The 26,842-nt window shown below is 36.7% G+C and overlaps 1 protein-coding gene across 1 annotated transcript; it reads left to right on the top strand.

Moving 5' to 3' along the window:
- The first annotated feature begins 39 nt into the window (after positions 1-39).
- On the top strand, positions 40-26,315 carry LOC116181379 (trypsin alpha-3-like). Its single transcript, XM_031501731.1, has 5 exons — positions 40-99; positions 10,853-11,116; positions 11,171-11,284; positions 25,669-25,821; positions 25,874-26,315. The coding sequence occupies exons 2-5, from the start codon at positions 11,090-11,092 to the stop codon at positions 26,300-26,302; spliced, it is 723 nt and encodes a 240-aa protein (XP_031357591.1). The 5' UTR covers positions 40-99; positions 10,853-11,089; the 3' UTR covers positions 26,303-26,315.
- The last annotated feature ends 527 nt before the right edge of the window (positions 26,316-26,842 follow it).

Raw genomic sequence — 26,842 nt, 5'->3', positions numbered from 1 at the left:
AGAGAGATTAATTCACTAAAATGCTTTGCATTATTTCAGTTTATGTAAAAGCGCATTGTTGGGCGGACGACCAGCTCTCGGGGAGAACTACCTTATCAGGTAAGCTTTAATCGTTTAATTATCGTTATTTAAGAAAAGACAATTTTGATCCAAATGGGCCTGGCATGACAAAAAACAAGACAGGCTGTTCCGAGATAATCGGTTATACTCCTGTTTTCCAGCTGTTGTTGTTTATCGCCTTAATTAATTACGCGAATGCGTGAATTCGACTATAGGCCACGTACTAGGTGTGACCGAACGATCAATAATAATGACCTTGTTTTAAAAATTCGAACGTCAAAGTGGCAATGCAGATGGCAAGCTGGTTTTGTGAACAAACAAATAAACATAACCTACAATTAGAATTTTAGTAACTACCGAAAGATACTGCCGTCCTGCTGATCGTCGATTAAACTTACCTTAAAATAAGTTTTATTTAAATATGTAGTCACTTAATAGTTTCAATATTTTATAAGTTTATTTTTCCCCCCCGTTCTTTTGAAATGTGTTAACCCAAATTTCAAACTTTAATGTAAAAAATTCACCCCCCGGTTGGTTGTCCTTAACAAGGCTTGATAATTTATTCGTCTTGAAACTTAGGACCAAGCCTTTCCGTTTATAAACCTCACCCTTCAGGGTTTTTCACTTGGCTTTCGCCAGTTTATAATAAAAAAACACATGTTCGTCTTATCCGTCTTCAACGTTGCTATTTACCGTTTTCCTGGTTAACTTTCACAATCGCCTGATGATAGAGCAGTAGCCGAAAACTATAGTCGCTGTTATTTTTAAAAACTTCAACGAATAAAACTATATGGGGAGGTTTAGAGATATCTTTGATAACATAATATATTTCAACCCCCTTTCGAAGGAAGAATGGATCAATCTCAAAAAAAAAAAATAGTATGACACATTTAAAAAGATATCTGGGGTTGTAAGTAATTCAATGATAAGGCGATGTTCTGTATCTTACAATTTTTTTATGTTTCCTAAAATTATGGTTTGGTCTGTTTGGATTGTATTCACCGAAACGAAAGCGCTTCGTTTGGAAGTGAGTAAAAAGTTCGTTGTTTTTCTTTTAATTACATATTTTGGTTACTATTGTAGATAAAATTATAATTCTCAGTGCAATATAAAGATAAACGATGAGCGAAACTTTTTTTAAGAGTAAAACTTTTTGATTTAGGCTTCCGTTTATTAAATAATACGATGTAAACGCAAAAGTTGCTCAAAATTTGTCAAATTTTTAGGGATATCGAACTGAGATAATCGCGTTTGAAGTTTAATTCTTCCGTAAGACCCAATGTAATTCGAAATGTTTGATAATTTCTTATTACTTTCACTGTACAAAGAACATTTTGATTTATATACGAAAAAATTCGATATTTTTTCTTCTTTCCGTACATGTGCTTAACTCGTTTTTCGCGTTTTGTGGCCTAATGCATGGACCGATTTTGGACGGCCTTGACATTTAGAATCAGTATTGTTGAATATGAAAGCATTCAAACATTTAAACAGTTTACCATGGCGAATGTTAGTTTTGTTTGTGCGTTACTATAGTTTAAAAATTATTGACTGATAATTAATTTAGAATCAATCAATTTTCAATGTGTTAATAAAGTCTCTTAAAATAAAGTTTAATACCTATTTAAAGCAAATCACTGAGTATCAATAGGTTATGGGCATCTGACACGTGAATTTTGTATAGTAAAGAAAAAGTAAAGTTCAGGTTTTAGAGAAAAGAAGGAACAGAATGGCGGAATCAAGGTATCAAATTGCAAAACTCAACAATAGCAACTATTTCAATTGGAAATACAAATTGGAATTGCTTTTAAGAGAAAAAGAAGTTTGGCACGTAATTGAAAAGAATTCTCCGGTACCAACCACTGAAGATTGGAATAAGGCTGATGAAAGGGCACGTACAACGATTGGTTTGCATGTTGATGATGACCAAATTCAACACATTCGCAATAGCAAAACGGCAAAACATGCATGGAATGCTCTGGAAGAATTTCATCAGAAGGACTCAACAAGTAACAGGGTACACATTTTACGTACAATTATGCATCAAAGAATGGAAGAAGGAGGCAATATGGAAATACATGTTGCGAAAATGAATGAACTGTTCCAGAAACTGACAGCAAAGAATGACGAATTCAAACCGGAATTTTTTTTGAGTGCAACATTATTAGCTTCAATACCTGAGAGCTATGATGGCATTGTTCAGGCACTCGAAGCGCGTGATGAAGAGGAATTGACGCCGAATTTAGTTAGTACAAAATTAATTGTCGCCGGGACAAAAGAAAATTTTATTGAATATGATTCTAATCATCGCGAATTAATTTGCGTAGCAGATGGAAATAAAATCCAAGCCATTGGAAAAGGAAGTATATTAGCGTCTTTCGTCAATGAATTCGGTGATGTTAACAATGTCAAAATCACGAATGTATTACATGTGCCTGGCGTCAATGGAAATTTGATTTCTGTTAAACGATTGACGGAGAAAGGACTAACAGTGAAGTTTGATGCTCGTAGATGCATAATTGAAAACGGAAAAGTGCAGGTTGCGATTGCCGACGCCGACGAAAACATGTACAAATTGCGTATTGCAAACACAGTGTGTGCCATTCAGTCTCGGATAAATAAATGTGTTCACGAGTGGCACAAAATATTCGGACACCGTGATTTGCAAGTAGTGAAGTCGTTGGGGTCTGGAAAATTTGTCGATGGTGTGGAATTCGGGGAGTGCGATGCAAATTGTTACGAGAAGGTGAACTGCGAGGTGTGTTTACGAGGAAAAATGTCTAGGCTGAAATTTCCAATTTCATCACAGAATCGTGCGGAGGAAAAGTTGCATCTCATTCATTCTGATGTGTGCGGTCCAATGAAGACTGTTACGCCGTCAGGAAAGAAATACATTCTAACATTCATCGACGACTACTCAAAATATACAGTTATTTACCTTCTAAAGAAAAAATCTGAAGTTTTCGGAAAATTCAGAGAATTTGTCGACATGTGCAAAACGGGTTTTCATGCGAAACCAAAATGTATTCGTTCGGACAATGGTGGCGAATACATTGGCAATGCGTTTACATCATACTTGCAACGAGAAGGCATCCAATACCAGCGCACGTGTCCCATATACATCACAACAAAACGGTGTGGCTGAAAGAAAAAGTCGTACATTAGTTGAAATGGCGCGTTGTATGCTCATCGATGCAGAAATGGATACGAAATTCTGGGGAGAAGCGGTCACAATGGCAAACTATGTGCAAAATCGATTACCTGCAAGGGGCATTGAACGAACACCAATCGAAGGTTGGAACGACACAAAGCCAGATGTTCGTTATTTTAAGAAATTTGGTTCGAAATGTTATGTTTTTGTTCCAAATGAACGACGAACCAAATTGCAAGAGAAATCGATGTCGGCAATATTGGTTGGCTACGATCAAGTTTCAAAGGGATACAGATGCTATGTTCCATCCACTGATCGTCTGGTTGTTAGTCGCGATGTACAATTCGTGAATAAGGATTCCAATTGGACGATAGACCAAGGCATAATTGAGTCAAATGTCACTACCGATATTGCCAAAGGCACTGAACGGCGAGGTGATGTGGAAGACAATGTTGATGAATCGAATAAAATTTGTGATGAACAATGCAATGCGCATGACACGACGGATGATGAAAATGAGTCGTATAAAATATCACAACGGATTGAGGAACCAGTTCTTCGTTGCTCAGAAAGAGCAAACAAAGGAATTGCTCCAGTACGTTTGATCGAAGAGATGAATGTTGTGAAAAACGAGTTGGTTGAGCCGCGCAATTACAATGAGGCGATATTGTCATCGCAAAAATCCGAATGGATTAAAGCAATGTGTGAAGAAATGAAGTCACGTAATGACAATGAAACATGGGAACTAGTACAATTGCCGGAAGATAGTCGTGCAATAGGATGCAAGTGGGTTTACAAAATCAAGACAGACGCATCGGGCAAAGTCCAGCAATATAAGGCACGTCTCGTGGCACAAGGATTTTCGCAGAAATTTGGTAGTGAATACGACCAAATTTTTGCGCCAGTCGTTCGACACTCTACATTTCGAATTTTGCTTACAATAGCGGCACAGCGGAAGATGACGGTGATTCATTTGGATGCAAAAACGGCATTCTTGAATGGAAAAATAGACAAGATAATTTATATGAAACAGCCCCCTGGTTTCAGGAGGAGTATTTATGGTTTGAAGCAATCCGCAAGATTGTGGAATCAAGCAATTCATCAGGTGTTGATTGATGCAGGATACAAACAAAGTACAAATGACTCATGTTTGTACTCATTTTGCGTAGGTAAGAAGCACTGTTATGTTCTGATCTACGTGGATGACCTCGTCGTTGCCAGTGAATGTAAGGAAATGCTTCAGCGTTTCGAACGAATTCTTGGTTCGAAATTTGTGATCAAGAATCTTGGTGAAATCCGCAATTATCTCGGAATGAGAGTGATAAAAGATTCGACAGGAAATTTCGCAATTGATCAGTCGGGATATATATCAAAGATGGCAAATGATTTTGGTCTGGCAGAAGCAAAGACGTCAAATGTTCCCATTGACATATCGTACGGAAAAGGGTCGAATGAAGATTTATTGCCGAACAATGAACAGTACAGGCGACTGATCGGCTGCTTGCTGTATGTATCAGTTAATACCCGTCCAGATACTTCGGCAAGCGTTTCAATACTTGCGCAGAAAATCGAAAGTCCAAATACGGAGGATTGGAATGAAGTGAAGCGAGTAGTGAAATATTTGAACGGCTCACAGAATTTATTATTGCGACTCGGATTCGGTAACGACACATCAGTATTAATAGTCCAGTCAACCTGTGTTTTTAGGGGGAAAAAAATAGTATAAAGCTAATTTTTTCCCCATCGACTACTACCATTTAGACAAGTGTTTAGCCAAAAGTCCCCGCCCCTACCCCCCTTGCTTCACCCCCTGTGCTCCCGTGAACATGAAAAGTGTAGGGGTTTCGTAAATCGCGTCTCTCTCGATTACTAAACAACATATCGGATTGCAATTTGTTTTATTCTCTTTGCTATAACATTGTCTACAAATAAGTTTCAGTTGACTTTCGTCGTAACTTTTACCGTTTGTTTGTAATTCGTATGAAAAGGTAAAAAGTGGTATATTTTTCGGCACGTAATTTTACTTTTTGTCGCAGAAATTTTCACGCCGACATTTTATCAAAAAATGTTCCTACAAAAGTTGTAGCTCCCATTATTACCTTTAAAATGATATGAAATAGTACTTACTTTGTTGAAGAGCCTGCGAGATTCAGCCGGTGTAATGCAGAATGCGTACCCAGTCGTGGCGGGTTCCGTCGAGGTGGGCCCGGCGGCGCGGCGTTGCAATGCTAATATTGTTGTATAGTGAGTGTTTTTTTTTAACTTTAAGGTACACTATTGCATTTTCTCTAAACTAAACCCAACGAATCTCAGTGAAACCTAAATTCCACCCTTTTTAAATTTGTGTCAAATATTAATTAAGTCCTTGTATAGGTACAGCTAAAAAACGTATTTTAAATAGTTTTTTGTTTGAAAATGTTTATGTTACCTATTTTAGAAGAAAATAATTGCGGTATCTTAATTTTAAGTAAAAAATATTTTCAGATTATTCACATTAAAAAATAAATTGGTGTTGACCATTTTCCTCGACTTCAACCAAAGTTACATTGCTGCATGATCCATCCCCAGTCCGTAGCGCTAATTTCCTTATCTCCATTCCATTTTTGAATTTTGAATGTGATAGATGCTCGATAAGCGTGTTGTTCAGCATCTCCAGATGTTGGAGCGAGGGATGCCTTGCTAAATTTGGATTTTAATGACATTTTTGCAACAGCTTTAAGTTACATTGGATATCTGCTGTCATTCAGACATGCAGACCTTGTGCATCGATATAGTTTCAAGAAAAAAGCCTCTTCTACCTCTTTGAGAATATTTGTGTGTGCCTGTTTTTCATAAAACTGTTAAGCTTTTGTGCGATCATTTGATGAACTTAGAAATTTGTTCTCGTTGATTTTGCCTTTACCGAATAAAGAAGACGTGGTATCACATCCTGTGATAGCATAAAAAAATATCACATCCTTCACATCACCAATCTCTTCACGGGTCTTGCTGATGTCATAGGTTGATGGTGTGCCAGAGAGTTTGTGAAAGAATAGTTGTACATTTTGGCACTGTGGTAGCCCTAAGAATTGAACGAAAAGATCTGTATCCTGTCCGACAACAACTGTAGGCCTCACACTTTGAATCTGGGAGACACTATTACTCTTCCAAAATCAACGCGTACAAATTGCTAAGTTCATCACATGACAGTTTTATGAAAAACAGGCAGACAAAAATATTCTCAAAGAGGTATTTATAGGAGAGGTTTTTTTCTTGAAACAAATATGGATGCACAAGGTCTGCATGTCTCAATGACAGTAGATATTCAATGTAACTTAAAGCTGTTACAAAAATGTCATTAAAATCCAAATTTAACATCGCATCCCTCCCTGCAACATCTGGTGCTGCTGAACAACACGCTTATGGTCTATCGAGCATACTATCAGATTCAAAAATGGATCCTGCAACTGCAAAAAGGCTTGCAAAAGTAATTGCAGCTGATTTAAAGCATCACTTGTTACACAGAAATGTGTGGGAGCTGTGGCGGATCATGCAGTAATGTAACTTTGGTTGAAGTCAAGGAAAATGGAAAACTTGTCCTGGAAGTTTAGGAAATCGGAAATGGTCAACATCAATTTATTTTTTAATGTGAATAATCTGAAAATATTTGTTACTTAAAATTAAGATACCGCAATTAGTTTGTTCTAAAATAACATTAAAAAAATATTACTTGCATTTTTAAACAATAGTTATTTACATAAAAGTCAGGGAAATGATACATTACTGTCGAGGAAGTATTGAAGTGCGAGGTCCCTTTGGGGCCGAGTACTTTAATTTCCGAGTCAGGTAATGTCATTTTACTGACGAGCTTTGTATTAAATTTTACCCGAAATCGTATTTTAATATCAAATTTCAATTTTTATATAGAACTTTTAATTAATGTCAATCTCAGTGATGACAGGAGTGTTTATAGACATTTGGAAATGTCACAAATGCGGCCGGTAATTGGTATAGTGACGGTGCGGCCGCTAAAGTGACAAACGGCAGGAAACGTAGTCTGCTCTGCCTCTGTCATGGAAACTAAGATTTCCTTAAAAAAACACTCACTACACAACAATATTAGCATTGCAACGCCGCGCCGCCGGGCCCACCTCGACGGAACCCGCCACGACTGGGTACGAATTCTGCATTACACCGGCTGAATCGCGCAGGCTCTTCAACAAAGTAAGTACTATTTCATATCATTTTAAAGGTAATAATGGGAGCTACAACTTTTGTAGACAATGCTATACTAAAGAAAATAAAACAAATTTCAATCCGATATGTTGTTTAGTAATCGAGAGAGACGCGATTTACGAAACCCCTACACTTTTCATGTTTAGGGTGGCACAGGGGGGGAAGCAAGGGGCGTAGGGGCGGAGATTTTTGGCTAAACACTTGTCTAAATGGCAGTAGTCGATGGAGAAAAAATTAGCTTTATACTATTTTTTTCCTTCAACTGGTGTTTTACGACACAGGTTGACTGGACTATAACGGGATATGCAGACGCAAATTGGGCCGCAAATCGAACGGATAGAAAGTCAAACAGCGGATACGTGTTTCGTCTTTTCGATGGAACAGTCAGCTGGAGTTGCAAGAGACAAACATGTGTGGCATTGTCGTCAACAGAAGCTGAATATATTGCATTGGCTGATGCATGTAAGGAATTGGCTTGGTTGCGGAGACTCTTGGTTGACTTTGGACTGAATATCGACGGACCCACAATCATATACGAGGACAATCAGAGTTGTTTGGAACTGATTAAGGAGGAGACATTGTCTAACAGATCAAAGCACATTGACGTTAAATACTTCTTCGTCAAGGACTACATCGACAAAGGAATAGTTAATTGCGTCTATTGCCCAACTGAACACATGATCTTCTCACGAAGCCATTAAATGCAGAAAGAACTCGGCAATTGAGGCAATTGTGCGGCGGCGGCGTGGTGAATGTTTGAATGAGGAGGAGTGTTGAATATGAAAGCATTCAAACATTTAAACAGTTTACCATGGCGAATGTTAGTTTTGTTTGTGCGTTACTATAGTTTAAAAATTATTGACTGATAATTAATTTAGAATCAATCAATTTTCAATGTGTTAATAAAGTCTCTTAAAATGAAGTTTAATACCTATTTAAAGCAAATCACTGAGTATCAATAAGTAACGGGCGATCAAAAATGAGTTGCTGTCGAGTCGCCTTTGGAAGTTCATGTTAAGTACGATTTACAATGTAAACAAAAATTCCAAAGGCGACTCGACAGCAACTCATTTTTGATCGCATTGTATATGATGACCTTTCATTTTTTATTTCATACTGTCCGGTATATGTTCGATTACACTATCATTTTGAGTCCGGTAGGTGAGTTATTAGTTACAGCATCAGAGCCGGTAAGTGTCGCTAAGCAACACTTACCGAACTGTTATACGTATACATCAAATTTGACATCTTCACACAATTAATTAAATTTGGCTGTAATTCTTTATTTCAAACATTAACATTGATTATAATGAAACAATTTGTATTGCCCTCAACACTAACGCCTGGGTTATTACTGGATGTCGGTTAGTAATGTTTGATTCCTTCTGCTGTAGAAGTTCAATGACATTTTCGCCGCCTTGTATCAGTTGTATCATACGGGCAATCTGAACTTTTCCTTCTACCGAGCCTTCGATGTATTTTTCTGCCGTCGATGAGCTTTTCCATGCCTCATGACGCTTTAACACCGAAACCCAGGCAAAAAATCTCAATTCAAAAACTTACTAAATCCAAACAGTATGCCAACATGACGTTTCCTCTACTTGTTTCGCCCCATGTTCGTTCCTCCATTGGCAAAACACGTAGTACTCTTTTTCATACCTTGCGGCCGACTTCTTAGGAACCAACTTTTCGGTTGCTTCATGACATTTCGACAGGATTGTATCGGGAACAGTGGAACATCCCACAACGTTTATAGCGTCCATTTTTAGTGAAAAAAATTCAATGTAAACAAACTACAAACTATAGCAACGGCCGTTGCCACAGAAACAAGGTAATGCGATTTTTACAATATAATGAAAGTTTGTAATCTTTGAAATGAAATAATGATACAAAACAGACTTACAGTATGAAATATAAAATACGTTACGATATACGTCCGGTAGTACTCGTTTAAGACATTCTTGACTCGGCTCCTGACGTCGCCTCGTCCATAATGTCTAACTCGTACTGTTACAAGTAACCTACCGGACTTATAACGTAAATAACTATTGTGAATTTCAGCTTGTGACACCAAAACCCCCACGGAAGTCATTTCTAGACGACTTTCTTTGTAACGAGGACTCTACTTACTAATAGTTCCGATTTGATCATTGAATACTTTGACCATAAAGAACCAGCAGTTACTCCTAACGTCGCCTCATCTCGTATCGTTACAATTCATTTACCGGTCTTATGACGTTAATTACTATACCGAGTAAATTTGGGTTGTTTAGGTAATGAAAATGTTGCCTAACTAATAAAAATGCGACACCGAAGGTGGAGCATTTTTAGGTTGACAGTTTTTCGAGTTCAATTGCTAAAAGGATTCACTAAAACGTTTGCGATTCATTTTACGAGCATCTTGAAAATTTATGACAGACGCGTCAGATCAAGAAAATAGTTGTCATGTGGTTGTCATTCAATAAAAACAATGTACATCGAAAAATTCTCGCTGGGAATCAAGGTTATAGTTATTTATTTCATACTACCTAGTAATCGCCGCTTTCCCAGACCCATTTGAGTCTGGTAAATCGTGTTTTACCAGACTGAAAATTTTTACCAGACTGGAAATGTTGCCTAGCAACATCAACTGACATCCATCTAAACCTATATATTAATGTGTCAAACTACTGTCAGATCAAATAAATCAAGTGATCCACTTTTGCTTTCATTTGAATGCGTCCAACATTCTAATCAAAAATTGTATGGCATTTTAATAGAAAAAAGTGCAGTATGAAATAAAATGTTTTACATTATTTGTATGTTAAATCAGTTAACGTTACTCGTTTCGAAATTCCTGCCTCAGCTACGCTTCGGCAGTAAACATCTTATTCGTTAACGTAAACCTTGATTTACCATACTCATATGTAAATATTATTAACCTTGGCTGGGAATAATATAAGTAGATTATTCTCACTATAATAATGTTTTGATTGGCTAGAACGTATATGAATGACTGAAATTGAACATTTATATTGGTTTCGAGAAACGTCAAAAAATAATCGCTGGAAAAGTTGCAGGTAACTTTTGCCGCTGTCAAAGTGACAATTGCACTGCGGCTTATGCGATTTTTTATACATGAGTTGAATTGTCAATCCAAAACCCGTGGATTAAAAAATTGCAATTTTTTTAATCCGGTCATTTCGTCTATAAAGACCTGAATACAGGATGGACAGGATATAACGACCTCATGTGAAGGTTTCATGTATGGCGTTTTGCCATTCACTGTTCATGGGGTACCTATATGACAATGACGTTTGTTACTTCTTGGGTAGAAATTTTAATGAGGACGAGTTTTACTTATAAAAGATGTCTTGGTTTTGTGAAGAAATAGAAATACAATTAGTTAAGTTACAGATTGTATCTACCGATTTTGTTTCATTCCAGGTTGGACTGCGGAAAACCTACACCAAGGAACATTACTGCGGTGGATCAATAATAGCCCCATTGTACATATTAACGGCGGCACATTGTGCCTGTGTGTCTTATAACGGTCAAAATGTTCCCTATTCCCCATCGTCTATCTTTATTCTAGCGGGACAAAGAGAAGTCCGTATATTTCCCAACAGTACTCAAAGAAGTGTGGAACAAATATCTATTCATGAAGATTACGACTCTGAATCAATGGCTAATGACATCGCCCTATTAAGAGTATAAAATTGGTTGGAATGATTGTAAATCAGATTTCAATGCACTTCATTTTAGATGAGTTCAGAATTATCGCTAAATCAAGACAGTGCCATAAATTCAATTCCTTTAATAAAAGAAATTTTACAATCGGGAGCTTGTATTGTTTCCGGATGGGGAGTTACTCAATATGTGAGTATGTATACGTAACTTCACGGATTATCCCTCTGTCGTCCTGAGATGGATACATTTATGGTGGGTTTATACATTCATTACTATCATTAGTTAATTAAGAAATAGCTAATTGTGCGTCGCTAACCAACGAAACCATACCTTTGTTTCTATTGGCTATTTCTAAATGACGTAATGATACAACTGTTTAATGTGTAAAATCTTACCTACCTTAAATGTGTTAAAAACATCAATGGTTTTTCTTTAATGATAAGACAATACATGCAGGACATGCATTGTTTTGCAAGCGTTAATTGTTAGTGGGCTCCAAAATGATGGACCAGTTTCCGGACGAGTCAGCTGTGGTATACAGTGTGTCCCAGATCGCGTGCGATTGCATGGTAACTTTCTTATTATTAAAGATAGAGAATCGGTTAAATGGACAATGTTTTCCAGTTTGAGATGCTTATTTAAAATTTCCTTGTAGAATGTCAAAATGTCGAATAAGTTCGACGTAAATTCAAAAAAAACTAAAATTGGTCATTTCCTTGAATGTCTTGTGACTTATATCATCGAAAGTGTATAGAAAGAGATATAAAAAAGTGTTATATAAAAGTTACTGTTTTTGATACGCTCAATTTAGAATTGATGTTACAAAAATTCAAGATGGCTACTTTTGAGGAACATTACGAACTTCCTAAAGTTAAATAGGCGCCATATTGGATTTTTAGATTACTTAATAGATTTTTTAATTCTGTTTTCAACGAGTTATAAGATTGAAAATAAGATACCTACCACTTATATCAACGGTTTTTATATTTCAATCAAGTACTCACTGTTGAATTAAAAAAAAACAAAACAAAATCTATTCGAGGTAACAAAACAATAAAAATTACAGATCAGATCAGATCAGATTACATCAGATGTTTAAAATATCAGGAGAGCACTCATGTTTGGGCGTTACAACTCCCTCCAAATTTTTAAGTAGGCCTAGAAAATTTTTGACAGAAAATTTTTGACTATTATGACATCACTTATTGACTATCCTATTATCCATACTGTTGTGTTTATTTCGTCCGTCAGGATGGAATTTTCGGAAATCTTAATCAAGATGGACAAGGGCGGTCTCCTTTTTATGTAATTAACTTTTGTAATTAAATTTTATTAATTTGTCGTTGGTCTATGTAACGACACGAGGATTATGTGTGTCATACGAGAAAGCACTCAAGGTTGTTTTTGTTTACATTTTTATTTTATTTAACGTAAATTTCTGGGAATTTTGTTTCATCTTTATCTGTCTGTTATCAAATGTAAATGCTTAATTTAATTAATAATAATAATAATAATAATAGAGATTTATTAAATAGAATATAAAACAAAAAAAAACAAAAAAGAGAGCTTCCAAACTAAAATAATCACTAATACAATATTCTATTTAAAAGGGACAAGATATCGGCAAGCCGGTTTGCAATCTCGCCCTAAGAGGTCGAAAAAGTGTAAATTAATTAGAGTGCTATAATTATACAATGTTCTTAAAAATAAATAAATATTTCTTTATACAGACATTTGTTGTGACTGCAAACATAACAGCTTCTTCTTCATAGTTCTCCTAAATGAATTAATGTTATTGGACGTTGTAAAATCAATCATATTAGTATTCAGTATGTTTGATGCTATGTATTCAAATGAACTTTCAAATTTTTGGCTTACATGAGCTGGTATATTGTAGCGTTGAAGACGAGGTTGAACATGTCTTAGATCGCGTGTGTGTAATTCTTGTCTAGTTTGCAGTAATTCGAATAGATAAGTTGGTCTAAGGAAATTGATTATAGTATACTTGTAAATAGTGCAAGTATACATGAGATAGAAGCGATGTTCTAGTTTAAGATGTCCTAAGCTAATATAATGGGCTGTTATATGGTCCTGTTTACTAATTTTATAAGCAAAACGTAAGCAACAATTTTGCAGAACTTGCAATTTATGTTTCAATTTAGCTGTCAATAATGGAAAATACACGCTAGAACAATAATCTAGATTACTTAAAACTACGAATTCATCAAGTTCCATTTTGTTTTTGCAGGTAGAAGGTCTTTAAATTTATACATGTAGGAAAATTTGGCATATCCTTGGCTACACTTTTTGGTGATATGAGATTCAAATGTTAGATGTTGATCAAGGAAGATACCCAGATTTTTTACTGTAGGGTTAAAGGGTATTACGGTGTCACTTATCAAAACACGATTTGTCACTAATGATAAGGCTTTTTGACACATAGTTTTGGAACCACAACACATAAGTTCACATTTTTTGATGTTTAAACTCAAACCATTGTTACTTGACCAATTCGCAACGCACATTAAATTAATGTTTAAGATCTCGATCGCGGTATTAATGTCTTCTGGTAGGCAAGAAAGATAAAGCTGCGTGTCGTCAGCATATAAGTGGAGGTTGCCGTCAGGTGTAGTGCGCATAATGTCAGATCCGATGTAAACAGACAGAACAGGATTGGGCCAAGTAGACCCCCCTGAGGAACTCCTCTAGGTACATAGACTAGATCCGATAGGTGATGTTGAAGTTTTACCCTTTGGGTACGACGAGATAGATAATTTGTGAACCAGAAAATGACGATTTCACTACAACGGTAATACCTTAGCTTCCCCAATAATAGAGAGTGATCAATGCAATCGAACGCTTTACTGTAATCTAGTAAAACTAGCAAGGTAACCATTCCTCTATCGATAGCAGTCAATATGTCGTTCGTAATTCTTAAAAGAGCAGTTGAAGTGCTATGTTTGGTACGAAATCCTAATTGGTTTGAAGGTATTATATTGTATTTGTTGAAATGGGCTGTTAGTTGGCGGCATACTACACTTTCCATTATCTTGGATAAAGTTGGAAGGATACTTATAGGCCTTAATTGACTGTGCTCCGTTGCTTTTGGGATTTTAGGTATAGGATAAATGTAAGAGCTTTTCCATAAATCAGGAAACTCTCCCGTTGATAAAGAAAAATTTATAATGTTGGTTATGTATTCTACACAGTACGGTGCAACCAACTTTAGCATCTTAAGGTTGATAGAGTCATGGCCTATGGCGTTAGATTTCACCTTGTCAATCGTGGAAACAACATCTTGACATGTTATTGGGCAAAATGTCATTTCAGAGTCGATATCACTTCTAACATTCCGAAGATAAAAAAGTAAGTTATTGTGGTTTACAGTTGCGACATCTGACGTTTGTAAAAAATATTTGTTAATGGCATTTGGCTCAGTGATATCGTCCGCTATTGAATGAATTGGTTTTCTGTGAATATTCCAGGATTGAAAAAGTTTCCAGGTTTTACTTGAGTTACCAGATGTTTGATTCAGTTGATATTGCATGTATGCTTTCTTTTCTTCTTGTCAGGTGGTTTTTTCCTAAAATTAAGTCTGTTAATGTCTGATAACAAATTGAATTATAAAAATCTTTGTTGTCAACTGTGTATTATTGGTTGTTGTAATTTTGATTTTCGGAAGAAGGGTTTTTGCCGTAAATAAGACATCAAGAGTCAAAAGAAAAAGCGTCGCTTTTAGCCACAGTCAACGAAGAACTACGTTTCATTGAAATTTAAAATCGGTTTTTATCCACAATCAGAGCAGAGTTACGTTTCTTGGAAAATTTTAAATTAGGTTTCAGGCAGAGTTGATGCAGTAGTACGTTTCGTTGAAGAATTTATTCGCTTTTTGCGAATTCCATCGTTGATTTACGGCCAGTTAGTATTCATTTGAAGCCACAGCCAGCATTGAAAGTTTTCGTCCAATGTGAGATTGAAGTTGGAAGAAGTTTCGTTCGTGAAGCCGTAAGCTAAATTCGCGGCTAGTTATTGTCCTACGCTTTTGAAGTTTTGGCATCAAAAGGTTTTACAAGGAGAGGTGTTTGTCGGCGCCCCGATAAGTGTGTTGTCAACGTGACTCAGTTTGAAGTTGAGTTTTTTTTTATTTGGAACGTCCTTATCTAGAAGAGATGTCGCGATTACCCGGTCGTTGGTGTAAAGTGTGTTTATTAAAAATTGTTTTTGTGTACAGATACCTTTTTATTTGGATAACAATTCCCGGACAAGTAATGTAAGTAGTTCAGTCACAAGGACATCATTTTTAATTTACCTATGTTTTTATTGGATGCTTGCCCAAGGTCCATTTTAATTATTCAAAATATTGAAGTTCATTTTGGAGTTTAAGGTATTTGGTCTGGCCCACTAACTGTTAGAAGTTAACAGGTTAACTGAAAGCAGAGTCGAATTTCTCCTCTGTGCCGGGGAGAAGTGTTGTGCCGTGATAATAAATAACGGTAAAGGATGAGCTAGCTAGGTTTTTGTTTTGGTGTTTTGTGTACGATCTTTCTGACCTACGGACCAGTGCACACAGCAATACTTACATACCTACAAAATGTGGTATAACTACTATCCTCTCGAAAAAAATGTCATGCCATTATCCAGTTAAAAAAAGTTTCAAGACACTTCGCTTTCCTTTATACAATGTATTACCATTGATGCATTGGCCCAGGTCACATTTTGTAGGTGGTTTATCCGTAAGAATCTCGGAACTATAATCCACTTAAATTATATTTGTACCAGCAAAGTTGTGGGGTAGTTTTGATTTTTTTGATTCTATATGTTTTTTGGGGCGCTGAATCCGAATCTGAGGTTTGCCAACAAAATTTCATGACGCAACATTGAAAAATATACAACAAAAGTTGAAAAAGACATTTTTTGTCAGTTTTGTGCTTACAACTCGAAAACTATCAACTTTTCGAAAATAACCTTCCTATTCAAAATGAAAGTAGGTACATAAAATTTCCTACAGATATTTAGTTTTTTTCCTCGATGAACCGTTCGGGTTTAAGCGCCAGTTGAAAATTGGCGTATTTCGGGTGCCTCCACAAAACATATTAGTTTTTTGGCACTAAAACCCTAAATTAATATTAAGGGTCGTCCGAGGGGTCGTCAATAAGTGAATTCCTTGCATTTACCTACTATTATTTGAACTTTACATGTAAGGGTGATTTTTTTTCATTTACATAACGTTCAAGGTGTTCATTGTAACCCAGAATTGTATGAAAAGTTAATTTCTAACGAAAAACGGTACATATATTATTATATTATTTATAATATATAATACTTAGACTGTGCTATCTAAAACTCATCGAGCGAAAACTGGCACTCTCCATCACTAGTCTCAAGGTAAGTATAAATGTATTCCATTGCTGTTTCAACATCATTGGAGAATGGGCCGCTTTTTCTCTTATCTTGAGTTTTTTGGCGATTGTGTAGTTTCCTCATACATAAACTGTGATACTGACAGTCAGATGCCACTAAGTCTGATACATGCTGAAGACGTTTGATTATGACTTGTCCATATTCATCATCACGTTCTTCTGCTCTTTTTATTATATTTTCTTTCATTTTCAAAACTCTAACCTGATACACAATATTGCGATTTTTTTCTTTTTGCTTTGTTGTTCTATAAATTTAGGTGTTATATCGAGGCCAGACAGAAAGCAATGAGTTTTAAAACAGAAATGATCTTCATTAGAACGTCTTTTGACATGATCCTTACCATTTTCAATCTTCTTCAAATGGGCGGCAATCATTCTTTTATTAATGTAGCTTTTACGGCATCGTTCATGAACCTCAACTGCAGATTTTTGCTCAGGTGAACATGCTTACCATCCTTCCTCTTCTTGCTTGACTCGATAAACGATTTTACGCCTTTTTTCCACACCGTTGTTACTTTCTCTATAATACTATCCAGCCTTTCGTCACAAATAAAACACACGTTTGAAGCCATTTTTAACACTACAAATAAACAAATCTGTTGAATTGTGTTATCGGGTGCGTTCCCCAGAACCAACTGTTTGCAAACCGTTTGCGCTTTTTATATAAGCATATTTACTGAACGCATTGCTAATTGTCAAACTGTTTGCAAGCGGTCGCCATTTTTTTAATCATAATTCAAACTCGCTGAAAATCACATACATGTTGATCGGGCATGCGCATTTGTCATAAGCGCGCAATTTGCCTGGAAACCACACGTCAAATTTAATTTGAGTGAATTTTGAGAAAACCGTTTTGTATTCTTTTTGTACATTTCAATAAAAATATGGCAACCTTTCTACAGTTTAAATACATCCTGCTATACGAGATGAATTGAATTGTCCTATAGAAAATCAAGATTGCAGTATTAAATTAATGCATATTCACTGGATCCTTGGGTAAATATTTTTTATCCATAAATTGTACCTGCTTTATGAGAAGTTTTTATTTTCAGATTGTTACATTTAATAAATTTAATAAACTCACCACATAAGTATAGTCATTTTAAGGAAAGAGTTAAGATTTGTATAGGTGAAAAACGTATAGTTATAGCACAGATACACGACGTATATCTGTGGTTATAGTGTTGCAAGGCAGGGTTTGATGGCCAGCAATCTACTAGGAGACGAGCAAATCGTTCGTGCCGTTTTGGAGCCTTCATAAATCGCATATGAAGGAGTCAGTACAAGTCCAAATGAAATCGAGAGCACTCAGCCAGTATCAGTTATAGGTTATAGAGATACTTGTGTATTAGTACCTATACGAATAATGTACCCTAATTAGATTCGAAGAGAAGTTTGGTGTGGAACGATTTCACTACAAAGTTATTACTCGCCGAGTATTTCAAATTTGACATTCGTCAAAGGGAGGCTGAAGTAATACTGTTAAAATATCTTCTTTTCTTGTCTGGCAACTTTGTCGTGGGCAGTGTATGTTCGCAGTTTCTTGCGTTTTTACGGATTAACAGCAGCATTTATTGATAGGAAAAAGCTCTATCAAATGACACAAAAAGTAAAAATTACTTCCATAAGAAAAAACAAAGCTGATGATGGTTAACCGGAGACGAAACGTCAGACTAAAAATTAAAACTAGCATCTTGTATATGGAAAAAAGTGGTCACAATTATGCGCCGTTTATTTTGAAATATCTTTTTAAATAACTTAGGTAACAAATAAAAACGATTTTGTAAAATGTTATTTTTTTTCTGGATATCTCCGAAAGTAGGTAGGGAATTTTTTCAGTTTCTAAACGACATTTTGTTAAGTATCAAACTACTCAACTTTGCCAACCTCTATTTCTTACAGTTTCCGAGATCCCCATGGTGGCCCTCCAATTTGAATAAGCCTGCATACATGGAATGCTCCCTTCTTCATTCATAATTAAATTATTCGATTTATTATTCCGCTTGCAAACAGTTTAACAACTAGCAACGCGTTCAGTAAAGGTACTTATCTAAAAAGCGCAAACGGTTTGCAAACAGTTGGTTCTGGCAAACGCACCCTATCGTTCACCTGCGCCTAAACAGTTTGTGTTTGCAAACGTAATCAAAGCGCAAACATGTTTGGTTCTGGTGAACGCACCCATCGTAACGTCGCATAATTGACAGATGACATCCGTTGTTTTTTTGGTGGGAGGAGGGCTTCAAGACTGCAAACGGAGATACACTGTGAAGGAGTGGGAGAGTTTTATACCACACGGAACAGTTATAAAATCTTTTGAGGAGACCGGTAGACCATGAAAAGTACGGATTTATATTTGCACAGAATAATAATAAAATAATAATAATAAAAAACTAAATAGAGGAATCTGTAGGAAATTTTATGTACTTTCATTTTGAATAGGAGGGTTATTTTCGAAAAGTTGATAGATTTCAAGTTGTACCTAAGCACAAAACTGCCAAAAATATCTTTTTCAACTTGTTTTGTATTTTTTTCAATGTCGCTTCATGAAATTTTGTTGGCAAACCTCAAATTCGGATTCAACACCCCAAAAACATATATAATCAAAGAAATAAAAACTATCCCACAACTTTCCCACTAGATGCCCGTTTGAGCATAAATGGCCTGCATTACTAACAGTTTTGCCGTCCGAGTATATGAACAGATGAGTCTTATTTTTCTAACTGCGGAGTGTTCAAATCGACATAATGAACACTACTCGTCACGGGAAAACCTACATGTTGTAGTTTCACGCCGAAATCAAGTAGGATATTTTAAATTAATGTATTTTATGGCATAATGGGAAGTCATGTAATTGGACCGGTAGGTAATTTTCGATGGAACTTTTAACTGCTCCCCATTATTTACAAATTCTCCAAGGACTTTCTAGACAACGTAGGTTTCGTAGAAAGAGTTGGTTTATGCTACCTATCAACAAGCTGGCTGCCCAGGTCGCGATTTTACAGAATATAAACTGTTACAGCACAAGACACGCCCGCCAACTACGTCATTCCAATGCATCATCCTCCTAAAATGTACCCGATTACAACGGAACAGCACGCATACGCTGATTGTTCTTAACCTTACTGAATAGGTATTTTGTTTCTTGCTCGTTTATCATGGATAGTTTAATGTTTAATGCGAGTTTTAAATCTTTTGTGTGGTAATGGAAATGTTTATATAATGGAGTATGTACTCGTAAGTGAAGATAATTACGTGCTTCGCTTGAAATTAAATGGGAAAGCTGATGATGAATGCAATTGTGATAGTTGCAATGAGTGGGCGAATGAATTTTCAATTTGAACGAAGACACAGTGGATAGTTGAACAAACTTTTCCAAAGTTGCAACGATTGTTGTTGTTCCGCAAACAATATGTGTGCCATCACAATTCACAGGAGCTTTAACAAGGTATCCTTGGATGGTAGAAAGCAAGTAGCCACTCGAATGAAGGACAAAGGATGTGATGTATTTATCGATATAAAAATTAAAAAAAAATAATAGATATACTGAGAGAAAGGACTAATTTTTTTTAAAAGACGGCTGTCGGCTGTAATAATGTATTTGGAAAACTCCATTTTTCGAAACGTGTTTAATGCTAGGTGTTATTTCTTCGCGATTACTTGCGACTGCCTTGTACTCGGGTAGATTTTGGGACGATGTGCTGAATCAGATTATGCATTGGAACGACGTAGTTGGCGGGCGTGTCTTGTGCTGTAACAATTTATATTCTGTAAAATCGCGCCCAGGTCACAATTCACGGATTGTGTACATTGGTACATTAAAGAGTAAAGTAGGTATATGAAAGTAGCTAGAACCATAATAATAATAATAATAATAACAACGTACACAACTGCGCGAAGCTGTTCTAAAGGCGTGTTATGCATCAATGGCAACACGTTGCCTAAAGTAAACTGTCTTTCACTAATAATGGTCAGTATTTTAAACATCTGATGTAATTATTTTTATTGTTTTGTTGCCTCGAATAGATTTTGTTTTGTTTTTTTTTAATTCATTACAGCCTACTTGATTAAAATATAAAAACCGTTGATATAACTGGTATCTTATTTTCAATCTCATGCTATGATAGCTCGTTCAAAAGAGAACTAAAAAATCTATCAAATAATCCTAAAATCCAATATGGCGCCTATTTAACTTTAGGAAGTTGGTAAAAGTCCTCAAAAGTAGCCATCTTGAATTTTTTTTACATCAATTCAAAATTAAGCGTATCAAAGAGAGTAACTTTTATATAAAACTTTTTTTATATCTCTTACACTTTCGATGATAAGTATTTAAACAATGCTAAGACATTCAAGGAAATGGCCAATTTTAGTATTTTTGAATTTACGTCGAACCTATTCGACATTTTAAATTTTCACAAGAAAATTTTAAATAAGCATCTAAAACCACAAAACATTGTCCATTTAACTAATTCTTTTTAATCATAAGAAAGTTACCCATGCAATCCCACGCGATCTAGGACACACTGTATATAGTAGCTATAATTGGAACGACTGTATAAACCCACCATTATTAAACGGCAGAGCAGAATAGCAGAGATGCAAGCATTTTATGGGTGACGGGTCCGTCTGTCTGTTTGTCTGACGTGTGTGAACACGATGACTGGCGTTGGCTTGGTTCAAACTTTACACAGTTGACCTATATGCCACATGTAGCATGTAAAATATTCTAGAACAAACAGTTGTAATCAGACGTATAGTTTTATGCCAGACACAATGATGTATAACTCTCGTCAGGAAAGATTGCCGGTCACAGCACACCTTGTGTCGATCTACGATCTATGTTTTTCTTAAGATGCGAGCGACTTCCGGAATAGGATCGTGACAATGTTGAACGAAAAGTCTTTTTGTTCAACATTGACACGATACTATCCCGGAAGTCGCTCACATCTTTAGAAAAACATAGATTGTAGACCGGGATCAAGTGTTCTGTGACCGGCAATCTTTCCTGGCGAGAGGTTTATAAGTATTTGTATACATCTAATTATCGATTACATTATGTACCATTTCAGGCAATCACATACTTTATACCTTTTTTATTTTGCTTTACGTATCTCGTTCATTTTAACATATCACACATACTTTCACCGCCACTAACATGTTGAACTCGGCATATAATTTTTGCACTCCATACTGTACTGTAACACACGTTACACAACAAACAGCTTACACGGGAGCTTGAATTAACTATAAACGAGATTTTTTCAGAATTTGTTCCATATATGTTTACTTACTTATATCATATACCTATATTATATACACTGCGTAAATTTTAAATCTGAATCTGAACATACGCTGAACTGTGGTGCTAAGGGTCCTTGGTTCGAATCCGGGTTCGAGCATGGATATTTGTAAATGTATAGTGGGTTGGGTTGGTACAGCAGCCTTGGCTAAAACCCTGCCCACTCAACAATTAAGGCAAAATAAATAAAATAATTAAATCTCCTGCATATAAAACTCCCATGTTCAATTTTTAAATATATCTACAAGTCAAATACCCCTTAAGACATGCAACCAAAGTTCTCATTTTCATCTTTTTAAAATGTTTTTCAATAAACGTCAATATCTGAATTATTTATTAAATTAAGATTATTAATTATATACATAATAAAATGTATACAAAGGAAGAAAAAATGGAAATGTTAACCAATGTTTTTCAATAACCACAGGATTTATTTGCTGCTAAAACCCGGATAAGCAATCCAACAGCAATAAATTGTGCAGATGAAGCGCATTTTTTAAAACCGAAATAGCTTAGCAAATGGTTGGGTTATATCGGGTGATCAAAAAGAACTGCAGACAATTGGGCACTTTAAGTTTTTAACGTTTTTTACTTAAGGAATTGGCAAACATGTTTAGAAGGCAGTTTATTTATGTATTAGTGATTAAATTGATCCACCACGTTCAAAATCCTTCGACACTCCATTCTGCATATATTTGCACTGAAAGCTTTGACGTTCCACTTGCCTTCTATGAGTGCCCTCTTCCGACATTTCGTTCTCAAGGTATTTGCTTCGACTTCACCAATAGATATGTGTCGTCCAGCGTCCAGGCGATTCATTTTGCCTTTGAGAGTACTTTCCTCCGACAAACCGTTTTCGAGATATTCACTCTTAAAGTTTTGACACTCGTTTTGATATCACCAATTTTCTTCCAGATGTCCCAATCGCCCTTTGTGAGTAACGGCCCTTCCGACAATCCGTTGTGGAGATTAAGGGAATATATCCGATCACGATAAGAGATCGAGGAGTAGGACTATGATTGGTATAAATTAATTCCTTTCGTTGAGACCATTCAATTTTTTTTCTTTTTTTTTATTGAGATTAATGTGTCTCAGCATATCAAAGGCCATTGACACAGATACAGTTGTGTATAAGTTTATAGGCTAATGGTAAAGTACATTATATTTAAGCCGGCGCTACACGATGCTATGAATGACGATACGAACGTTTGATCGAACGTTCTATCAAACGAGTTCGGCAGTTCATGTGGCACACATGTTCTGCTACACAGTCGTGGCGATTGTTTGATCCCAACGTTTAGAAAAACATTTCTCTGTTCGCGCCAACTCACTTCATTTACAGAAGGATTATTATTTGAATTGCTACGAATCGTGTAGCTGGGTATCAAAGCAACGACTGATTTTGTTCAAACGTTCGACACATCCCTTTGACTTGAGGTAATTTTACCGACACCGGACGGAACGTCTTCAAACACGAACGTTTGCCGCTCGACATTGGAAGTAGTAGCGGACACATGATGCGTCAAACTGTCAAACGTTCAGCGTTGGAAGGTGTTCGTAGCATCGTGTAGCGCCGGCTTTATGTTTGAGAGAGTAGAGCTATATCTAAACAGCTGAAGCAAGGGTTCATATTTTGGAGCTGTAATTGATGTTATTTAGATATCTGAGAACTTTGTTTATCTGATTCGGTGAGTTGAGGGCTTAATGCAGGGTGTTTGAGAGACAAAGCTGACTTCTTGTGTGTGAGTGAAGCTGACATTCGATTAGAAGGTGTTTGACGGATAATGCGCTGTTGCAGTGATGACATATAGGTGGAGGTTCTGAATTGATCAAGTGTCTGTGTGTGAGATTTGTGTGTCCAATTCGAAGTCTTCGAATGATTATTTTATCTCTTCTTGTTAATGGAGGGAGGTGAAAAGGCTTGACAGATTTCCGTATCTCGTATAGCTAGACGGGATTCTGGACCAGTGTTCTTGCCATGTTAGGTGGATCTTATCCTTGAAGAAGTTTTTCAGATCTTTGTATAATTGGATTCCTTCGGTAGGGAGGTTTGCTATTGATGCTTCTTTTGCTGCACAATCTGCTAGTTCGTTCCCAGTAATGCCGACGTGGGAGGGAACCCATAGTAGGGTTACATTTACTCCTACAGAGAGCTGCTGGCAGCGTTCGTGTATAGACTGGACTAGGGGATGTGAACTGTAGATGTTTTGAATGGATTTGATTGAGGCGGAGGAATCAGTACATATTGCAACTGTTTTGGAGTCCTGAGTTAAAGAGTTGCACGCTTGGAGTATAGCAAATAACTCTCCAGGATGAATACTGCAAAAGGCAGAGAGGGCGTTTGAGGAAACAGTTGTATGGGAGAGAGAAACTGAGCATCCCACCGCATTGCTGTTTTTAGAGGAGTCAGTGTAAAGCACTTGATCGAATTTTGATTTATGCATAAAAAGTACCATATACAGGGTGATTCCTATAGTACCTGCCACCGTTTGGGAGCGTATAGGGGGTGCCTAGGGGAGTATTTTGATATAGGACACTTGGGGTCGGAAATCTAAAATAAGGGCGCCAGAACCAAATTTATCTTCTGGAATTTCACGCCTGTATGTAGGCAACCCAACCGACCGACGTTTCGCGCGGAGCGATGCAGAGCGAGTTAGCGCGAGGAAGCGACATGGGAGGGAAGGAGGGAAAACGACAGTCAAAAGCAATAACGTTTACAAGTGTTCAACGTGGCCACCGTTGTTCTCAATGCACTTCCTACATCTAGCCAACTATTATTATACTATTGCCATAGTGTTTATTCACTTGATACGCGTCGTTGCAGACGGGATTTCGTGGGTTTAAACAAAATTCTGATCAAGTGTCAGCCACACATCGCCGCCTGAGATCGCTCCGTGTGCACCGCCGGCCGGTTGGGTTGCCTACCTACAGGCGCGAAATTCCAGAAGGTAAATTTGGCTCTGGCACCCTTATTTTAGATTTCCGACCCCAAGTGTCCTATATCAAAATACTCCCCTACGCACCACCTACACGTTCCCAAACGGTGGCAGGTACTATAGGAATCACCCTGTAGATAGATATAGATAGAACCATAATGTATCACCCCCCCCCCTCTTTCCCCGGCCCCGCTATCCAGTGATCTCGAAAAAGAGTCGCGCGGGAGTTATAGTTTGTACAAACAAATTTATTTCGATGAGACCTCATTAGAATAACATGATGGGTATTACGTGTGCCCCCCCCCCCCAGCATTTTCAAGAGTTTTACTTGGCACCACTAAAAGCATGCGTATGCGTATACAAAATCTGAGACCAATTGGTTGTTGTATGTAAAATGTACGCATCTTAGGAAAATAATTCATGGGGGGGGGGGGGGCTTCCAGGAGTCTGGTCTATAAATAAATACCTAAATAAATTTTAATTCTTAAAAAAATGCGCTAAAAATGTCATATTGATAGTTGAATTGTTAATGAACGCGCCAGAAAAAGAACTTGCTGTGTTTTAATTGTAGAAATAAAGTTAAATATTTTAGTGTACCTACGTAGAAGAAAATCCAATTACTTATTTACATCAATGTTTGTGATTTACCAAATGAGTAACGTTCCAGTAACTGAAAAACGCTATAAAACCACTTTAAAGACAGTTCCACATCAAATCGGCCGAATACGTATATAAAATAACTAGGTACTTAGTTTCTTTTGTTTACACTGCTGTCAAATGTGTGTGTAAGGTGGGTTGCATAAGTATCAGGCATATCAATTCATTGACTATAATACCAGAGAGTTAAAATTTACGCACTGTGTCTCAATAACATTGATTGATTTACATTCATCATTATTAACTGAGAAACAACTTTTTTAGGGTGCCTTTTCACCTAACAGAATGCTGGCGTTAGTAGAGGTGCAATTTATTAATTTTACACAGTGTTCAAAGATGTACGCATTGGATGACATAGAGCTTACACCCGGTATGTTATGTGCAGGAACGTTTACAGGGGGGAAAGATGCCTGTCAGGTAAGTGTGCATTGAACATGAACCAAAGAAGATTTAACTAAGGGAATTATAGGGGGACTCTGGAGGCCCATTGGCCTATAAAGGCATGCTAGCCGGAGTGGTTTCAACAGGTAGCGGTTGTGCAGATCCCAAATTTCCTGGCGTGTATTCTGATATAGTTTACTTTACTAATTGGATTCAAAAAACCATGAGTCAAATGGAGCCGACGACCATGTATATCGCCACCACGACATCGAAACTTATCGCAACAGATACTACTCTGAATTTAATAAATACAACTACAACCTTATCCTTGTATCCTACTAACGCATCTAATACTTCAACTGAAACGCATTTCACTGAACAAAGTCGCAGTACCACCGACTCTTTACTTGTAACTACGCACTCGGTTGCAAGTATGTTACTGAAAAGAAATACCAGTCGAATTCTAATTGTTTATATAGCCTTGTATGGATTTATATGTCTTAATGTGTATTTATAAATGCAAAACAGCTCTCCTTTGTGATATATTGTCCAATGCCCTTCGTCAGAGGTTACTGTTTTTGTACTGCGAAATGAGTGCTTTTAAATTATTTCAATAAAAACATGTTCCTTCCAACTTCAGTTACTTCAACTTCTTCCCAAACTCTGCTAAAATGAAAGCAACTGTAATATTCGTGCAGTGTGTAAACACATACAATGCGATCAAAAATTAGTTGCTGTCGAGTTACCTTTGGAATTTTTGTTTACATGGGAAATCGTACTTAACTTGAATTTCCAAAGGCGACTCGACAGCAACTCATTTTTGATCGCCCGTTACTACCTATGGTTTAAAGAATTATGCATTGTGTCGGATTGGCAGTTAGCTATGGTTTATTTAATTTTAGGCGAGGGCTTTGAATGGCGAGGGTTAGTATTTTTGGATTCCAAGCACTGTAAAACTAGTTTGCTCAATTAGGGAACTTTCATACCTACACCCAATATTTGGTAGAATTATGTGTTGTCTTTTATCTCTCATCAAAAGGAAGGCGTTCTAGGACAT

The sequence above is a fragment of the Photinus pyralis genome, unplaced genomic scaffold, assembly GCF_008802855.1.
Source record: "Photinus pyralis isolate 1611_PpyrPB1 unplaced genomic scaffold, Ppyr1.3 Ppyr1.4_LG9, whole genome shotgun sequence".
Lineage (NCBI taxonomy): Eukaryota > Metazoa > Arthropoda > Insecta > Coleoptera > Lampyridae > Photinus > Photinus pyralis.
This window is presented reverse-complemented; position numbering and strand designations above follow the sequence as displayed.